Source organism: Carassius gibelio, chromosome A2 (genome assembly GCF_023724105.1).
Source record: "Carassius gibelio isolate Cgi1373 ecotype wild population from Czech Republic chromosome A2, carGib1.2-hapl.c, whole genome shotgun sequence".
NCBI lineage: Eukaryota > Metazoa > Chordata > Actinopteri > Cypriniformes > Cyprinidae > Carassius > Carassius gibelio.
This window is the reverse complement of record NC_068372.1, coordinates 13,283,234-13,291,044: the sequence shown is the minus strand read 5'-3', so window position 1 is coordinate 13,291,044 and position 7,811 is coordinate 13,283,234. Positions and strand designations below refer to the sequence as shown.

Sequence of the window (7,811 nt, the reverse complement as noted above, 5' to 3'; positions counted from 1 at the left end):
CTTGCATGTTTTAGTAGCTCATCTGCACCTCGGCTTTGAAGCGAGTGGCACACAAAAGACTGAGAGCTGGCAATAGCATCTTCTAGCCTGATAACGCAGAGCTTCCAGAGCTTTCTATTTCTCTGGGGCAACTAACCCGACACAGCCGCCAAAATGTGTGACATGGGGGGACTCGATAACTTGGTGGCCAACACGGCCTACCTAAAAGCCCAAGGGGGTGATGACAAGGAAATGAAGAAACGTCGCCGAAGTCTCTCTCTACCCAAGACAGACCAATGTGTGGAGGTCAGGTCGTGTCTGGAAAAGGACTTTGATTCCCTCTGCGAAAAGCAGCCCATTGGAAAGAAGTTGTTTCGCAAGTACCTGGATCAAGCGGGGCCAGAGTGTAACGCTGCTGCAGAATTTCTGGATGATCTGATAGATTGGGAATTGTCGGAGGCCGCTGCCAAAGACAAGGCCCGTACAAATATCATCAATAAGTTCTGCAAAGATGGCTCCAAGAGCTCCCTCACCTTCCTGACTGGAGATGTAGCAGCCAAGTGCAAGGCGGTTACCGACAAAGATTTCGAGGAGGTGATGGGACAGGTGAAGGAGGCCACCAAAGAGTTCCTAAAAGGCAAGCCGTTTACAGAGTACCAGACAAGTGTATTCTTTGACAAGTTTTTGCAGTGGAAAGAGTACGAGAGACAGCCAATCACTGAAAAGTATTTTTATGAATTCAGGACACTTGGAAAGGGTGGTTTCGGAGAGGTAGGTTCTTTTTGTGAAGTCCGATTTATTAGCATACATTTTAAATGTCTTCCTTAACTAGGAGGTGTTAAAAAATTATGAATACTTTTCTTAAATCCAAATCCAATCTCTCAAATGTAACTGTGTCAATCATATGCACTTCCAGGTGTGTGCAGTGCAGGTTAAGAACACCGGCCAGATGTATGCCTGCAAGAAGCTCTGCAAGAAGCGTCTCAAGAAGAAACATGGTGAGAAAATGGCCCTGCTAGAGAAGAAGATCTTGGAGAAGGTCAACAGCCTGTTCATTGTCAGCCTGGCCTATGCTTACGACACCAAGACCCATCTCTGTCTGACAATGAGCTTGATGAATGGAGGGGACCTCAAGTATCACATCTATAACATTGGTGAGAAGGGTATCGAAATGAATAGGATCATCTATTATACAGCTCAGATTGCAACTGGGATCCTTCACCTGCATACCATGGACATCGTGTACCGCGACATGAAGCCAGAGAATGTGCTCTTGGATAGCCAGGGCCAGTGTCGTCTTTCAGATCTCGGTCTCGCTGTGGAGGTTCCTGTTGGAAAGACCATCACCCAGAAGGTGAGTTAACTGATTCTGTGCGGTCCTGTGTGAAATAAAGAGCATGGAGAGTCTTTCTAAAAGTACCAAAGGAGGTGAACAACTAAAGCAATCAAACCAAAATAACACACTACCTAACATTACCTATTTTGTTCAATACCAATTCATAGTTATGCAAAGTTATTGAAGAAAACTATTGGACTAATCTAAAAATTACAAAAGCACAGCTACTATTTATATATATATTACTTATTATAGACTACTACTACTACGACTTACTATCTAATAAACCTAAATGGACTATTCATTAGCTAAGTTGGACTAAACACTTATGTACACTGGCACATACCTTTGAGCTACATCACTATTAGAAAACTGAAATAATTTATCATAACTGAACACAAACAGCTTATTCATTAATTAGTACATTGATTGACTTTATTGTATTTATAGTTAAGTCATTTTTCTAAATTAGTGAATCAACTTGCAGAACACTTGGATTCCATCACAGACCACAAGTGGTCCTCAGAACACAGTTTGAGATCACTGGTTTAGTTAAAATCTTTGTTTATATTTAGCAGTCCTTGTATGCCATTAGGACTTTAGAGATTTTCAGTAAGTAGAGACCTTAGATTGTTTGTTTTTACATGTTAAATCAGGATTACTGCCATGTTAGCCCGGTATATCAACCTGAGTACAGCTACACAAGTTAACATATCCAAAGAAAGCATAAAGAAGTGATACAAGGATCAGTTAGTTGCAGTGTCCTTACCTGCACCCTAGGCTCATTGTCTCTTTATGCTCTTCTGTAGGTAGGGCACTTATAATTGTGATTTGGAGGATTTTTCATTAAATTATATTATACATTATATTTATTTTCATTAAATTATATTAGTCTTCATTTAATAAACTGCTCTGCACTGAAACACTGCTTTAGCTCCCAACTAAGCTAAGATCAGGTTACTGTGCTTCAGTAAATTGGAAGCTCATTTCAATGAATTATGCCATAGGTAACAAAAATCTGACCAATTAAATTACTCAATCAAACGTTAAGGGCTCATTACTGAATTCAAAGTACTTCATATTTCAACACAACACAAATTAGGCTAATCGAGCCTTAACATTTTTCCCAGAATTTGAAGGCGTTTTAGAAAGTTGCTATCTAACTAAATGGTTTAAAATGTTAGAAGCTAAAATTGTAATTACAGATTACTTTTGTAAAGACAGATTGTAAATGATAGTTAGTTTTTCCTTAACTTTACTCTTCATTATCATATTTTTAATGCTCACACTGGACAAAAGGAGGTTGCATACTCATCCCTCATGATTGGTTAATTTTTGATATATTGTCAAATATCAAAATTAAACAACTTTCTTGAAGTTACCCTATAAGCTTATTATCCCGTGCCCTTCTTGAGTCCTCAATGCAGGTTGAAGCCCAAGCTGAACCACCGGGGGTTTGGTTGGCTTTACACTCCTGATCCTCTTAGGTAGAATTACACAAATCTGTCTCTGATCAGACAGCCAAAGGCTTGGGAGGCACTACATTTTATATTTGTAGCATGAATTTTATGTTTGACGGCTCTGTGTTTTTCACTGTTCTTTGCTGTCATTTTCTTGTCTTTCTTGAACTCTTTATTGACTGTTATTGAAGCCCTAATCTTCTTGACATTTCACAACTTTAAAGCCACGGCCCAGCAGTTTAATTTATCTAACTACACACACTATATGCACAAAATATAGCTTTAGTGTTCTGAAGGTCTAGTTCATTCTTACTTAGGTAATCTAATTATGTTAGTCTGGCACCATGACCGTGCATCTTTTCCCATGTAATCACTACATTTTATAGTAGTGCATCAAAGTTCTCTGCATTTCTGGAGGGTTTTCCACTTTTTCCGGCTTAGCATTACACTAGGATATATTATTTATCCAAAAGACAATGCTTTTGTCTGGAACATCTAAGTTATTTAGTTGTGCTGTTCTAACTATTATCATGTATTAAATCCCATAAAAATATGTTTAAGCCCCATAGTGGTGTTTCTTAAAGCCATGCAATTAAATTGAAGAGCTCTGCTGTTAGATTTGCCATATAGTTATTAATGAGTAACTCCAGATGAAAGCAGCTTTGTACACAAAGGTGCACTTGTGCATTTGAGCCTAAGAACAGATGTCTTTATATAACCAGGCTCCACTTCATCACAGTGGATTCTTGGCACATGACTCCTGACAGGTAGTAGGGGATTACAATTAAGCTTCTTCTTGGCAAAGAGAGGAAATGAGGTATGAGCAATAGATAGGGTAATACTTACTACTCTAGTACTGTCACCTTAATAAACACCTGTGACAAACAGATATACTCCTTAAACCATCAGAGTTTCATACAGAGGGGTGGTTTTGCATCTTATTAAATCAGTTTCCCACAAGAAATTATGATATGTCCTTCAAACCCTTTGGTTCTCTTTTCACAGGCTGGAACAGGTGCATATATGGCACCTGAAATCCTTACTGAAATCCCATACAGGACGTCAGTTGACTGGTGGGCCCTTGGCTGCAGTATCTATGAAATGGTAGCTGGCTACACCCCATTCAAAGGTCCTGAAGCCAAGAAGGAGAAGGTGGAGAAGGAGGAGGTACAAAGGCGCATTATTAACGAGGAGCCTAAGTTTGAGCACAAGAACTTTGACGCCCCCACCATAGACATCATCAAGCAGTTCCTCAAGAAGAAGATTGATGAACGTCTTGGCTGCAAGTAAGTCCTTCTATCCCTCTTAACCTCCTGAACCTTCAGTGTGATTGGAGGTGTTAAAGCAGGATATGTGGACCCTACCCTGCATGAAATCCTTTACCACAATATTCTTTATTTGTATTTAAGTTAGCTGTTGTATCAAATGTGTATGCCTTGGCAAAGATTATTTTCTAGGTCTCTTGGGGAATGTGATTGATTGATTGATTGTCTTGATCCAGATAGTGGCAATATTGTGAAAGGCACGTTGCCAGGGTGTATAATTGTTACTTGCCATTTTCACAGGAATGATGATCCCAGAAAGCATGAATGGTTCAAGTCCATCAACTTTGCTCGTTTGGAGGCCGGCCTTATCGATCCACCCTGGGTGCCCAAACCCAATGTTGTTTACGCAAAGGATACCGGTGACATTGCAGAGTTCTCTGAAATCAAGGGTATTGAGTTTGATGCAAAGGATGAAAAGTTCTTCAAGGAATTTAGCACAGGTGCTGTGTCTATTGCCTGGCAAATGGAGATGATTGACACTGGACTCTTTGATGAGCTCAGCGACCCCAACCGGAAAGAATCATGTGGTGGTTTCGATGATGATAAGAAATCGGGCACTTGCACACTTCTGTGAGAGGACCAATCCAGTCACCCAGGCCAGAATTCACCAGCAAAGGCTTTCAGTGGCATCACTGTGCTCTGTGTCGAAGAAGAGTGGACCTTGACTGAAAAGAGATGGGACGTTAGTCCATTGTAGTATAGAAGGAGACTCTTTTGACTTCAGCTGCACAGCCACGTGGTCTGAGAAACACTCTAGACCATCCATGATGGGGTGGATTACGCTTTGGACCAGTCAGGAACTTCTTCTCCGCAGTTCCTTTATGTCTCGTGAAGTAGTCAGCCTCGTATACAACAGGGGGTGCAAGTAAATGTACTATTCCTTATTGAGAAGATGCTAGAAGAGTAGAGGACTACAGGCCACCTAAAGACAATTTAAGTTTTCGATGTAACAATAGTAACTAAATGCAATCGGAAGCAATTCCCAAGAAGCAGCGGCTCGCATTTCAAACATCTACTGCCTTGCCAAATCACAGTTTGTTTGTGGAGTTCTTTATCATTCTATAGAATTCAGAATTCTGTGGAATGTACTACATGCTAACGGGTAGCTGAAAGCAAAAATAAATCAGGCAAATTCCATCTATCTGTTTATCCTAAGGTTGCATGGTTACTTGAGGCTATCCCAGCATCTCAAGCCGTAGGCAGGGAAAGACTAATCCATCACATGGCGAAATTTGTGAAAATATGTAAAAAAAAAAAAAAAAAAAAAATTGTGAAGGATGCAGAAATATTCAAATTCTGAAGAAATCTGCACAGATTCCATTTGGGCCTGCTTGTGACACAGGTAAACATCTACAGTACATGCTAACAAAGTGCATTTGAATGAATGGTGTGATTGTTCTAATGATCTCTGTTGTAGAAAGTCTCGCATAAATAGTTAACACATGACCTCCATGCTTAATATCTTTGACAGCAGCGCTTTTCTGATTCCTCGCCTAGATTTTTAAACAAATTTTGTGTATAAATATGTACATATACATATTAATTAATAAATCAATATATATTAGCAGCTCTGAAAGATTATAAAACCAGAGCTTGGTTGTTTAGCATTTAAAGGTAGTTCACTTTGTGTTTTGTTATCATATCTCATCATGACAGAGTGTTTAAGATGTAGGCTACAAATGAAGACAGCCTTCCTTTACAGATAAGTTTAGCTGAAAAAGAGATCATTGCTCAAGGGTACAAAGACAGGGTTTTGGCACTGATACATTTGCTAAATCCTCATAAGTTGCACTATGTAACTAAAGCAAAAGGTGGAGGTTATGCCCTCTTCCAGTCTTCAGTGGAGTTGCTTCTATGATGCTGAGCAAGAGCAAAACATTTTTAATTCGACATAAAATGGACCAAACTATAAGAAATGAATGAATTATTGTGTCTTTGCCAGTGTTGAGTTCTTAGGATACTGTAATAACGATTAAATGTAATTGTATGTAAGGCTTGAGAATGATTCTAAATAGACATTTCAGTTATTCAACAGGGGCATGGATTTAAAATTTGTCAATAAAATGTTTCTTTCTTTTACATATTTATTTATTTCTGAGCTTTTCCTCCTTCCATAACACTGCTGCTAATTTGTTTTCAAATCTGCAAATTTTAGGGAGTCGGACTCTGCTATTATTTCTGGTTTGAATGTGTTTGTTTCCTTGTTTTTACTATTACATGTTCATGAGATAAGTGAATCTGAAGATTAATCTCTCACATAATGCTTGATGAAAATGTAACCGCATGTTGCAAGCTAAAAAAAATCTGTACAAGAGTCAAAATCTAAAAATATTCCCCAGATTAAGAAGTCAAATCACAGACTGCCTGAGAAGTTCTGGGCTGAATTCAGAACACCACACTTATCGTGTAAGGCGATAATCTAGTTTATACTCGCGTTCTTAAATCAACCTCTAATCCTTGTTCCTCCAGTCTGATTTGCTCAACCAAGACAAGTCAGTCTCACCAGACTCACCAATTTTCCCTCATCTTAGAAGAGTGATACATACCTCTCCTGTCTCAATGAATGCACTCAATCACTGTAGCTCTGGCAAAACACTTCCATGTTTTCCTTATTTAAAGACGGATAAATGAGTAAGTATGGTGACACAAAAAATAAACAGTGGCGATATACTAAGCGGATAAAAATTATGACTATATGTATGGCGGAAGAGAACTTCGCAGCACTTCGACCGTTCAGGGGTAATGATATTACTGCGCCGAGAAAAACGGTGGCGTTTTCCTTTAGAGACTGTTAAATCACTCTTGAGCTTTATTTGGCAATGTAAATGTAGATATGGTGTGCATTATACAGTTAATATGGATGGTCTGCTTATGATTGAGTTTTAATGGAGAATACTAATAAGTCAGAATATTCTTTAGACAGTAAAGCTAGACCCTGTTAAGCCAGACAGATCCTACTCCTCCTTATGTGAACCAATATCCACTAATGCGGAAAATAAGCTTATGTGTGTAAGAAGCAGTGTTAGTGAGAGTGTCCTTTCACGTCTACCTATAGGTAAAAATAATTGCTGATGTGTTATGAAAGCATATTGGAGTTTTTATTTTTGGTGTGATTGTCAATAGTTAGGAGTTTTCACTTTTACCATCACAGATCCCAAAATATGATAATCGATTGTAAAAATTTCCTGAAACATAAACTTTTTTTTTTTCTGACCAGAAAAAGAAAAGAAAAAAGTAAGAAGTAATAATAACAATGTTTTAAAATTAAAATTTGTAAAGTTTGTGCTAAATAGGTGACAATGCAGTGATAACCTGATACGTTGGCCAGTTTAAAAGATCATCTGTGTACAGACTGAAGCAGATTTCCATGGCAGTGGTCAACTAAAGAGTTGAGGTAAACTGCTGATTTATTGATATTGATAGCTGCTGGCAGGAACAGACAGAGCTATGTTTATTTGAGCACTGGGACATGGTTAAGGTAAACGAATATGACATTATGGCACCAAACACATTATTCAGTGTAGTAAGAGAATAGGTTCAAATGTACGTAAAAAAAAAAAAAAAAAATCCTACTCATCACAATTGTAATTTTGAAGTTCTACCCTTTTTCTTTTTTTTTTTTAGCAATAAATACATTTCTTTTTAGAAAACTTTGTCCTATCGCCATCATGTGGTACATTCAGGATATTACAGACAATCTAAAAACAACCA

The 7,811-nt window shown here is 38.4% G+C and overlaps 1 protein-coding gene across 1 annotated transcript; it reads left to right on the top strand.

The window, feature by feature from the left end:
• LOC128027001 (rhodopsin kinase grk7a-like) lies at nt 1-6,179 on the top strand. Its single transcript, XM_052614327.1, has 4 exons — nt 1-750; nt 896-1,333; nt 3,781-4,061; nt 4,341-6,179. The coding sequence occupies exons 1-4, from the start codon at nt 154-156 to the stop codon at nt 4,672-4,674; spliced, it is 1,650 nt and encodes a 549-aa protein (XP_052470287.1). The 5' UTR covers nt 1-153; the 3' UTR covers nt 4,675-6,179.
• Nucleotides 6,180-7,811: the final 1,632 nt, after the last annotated feature.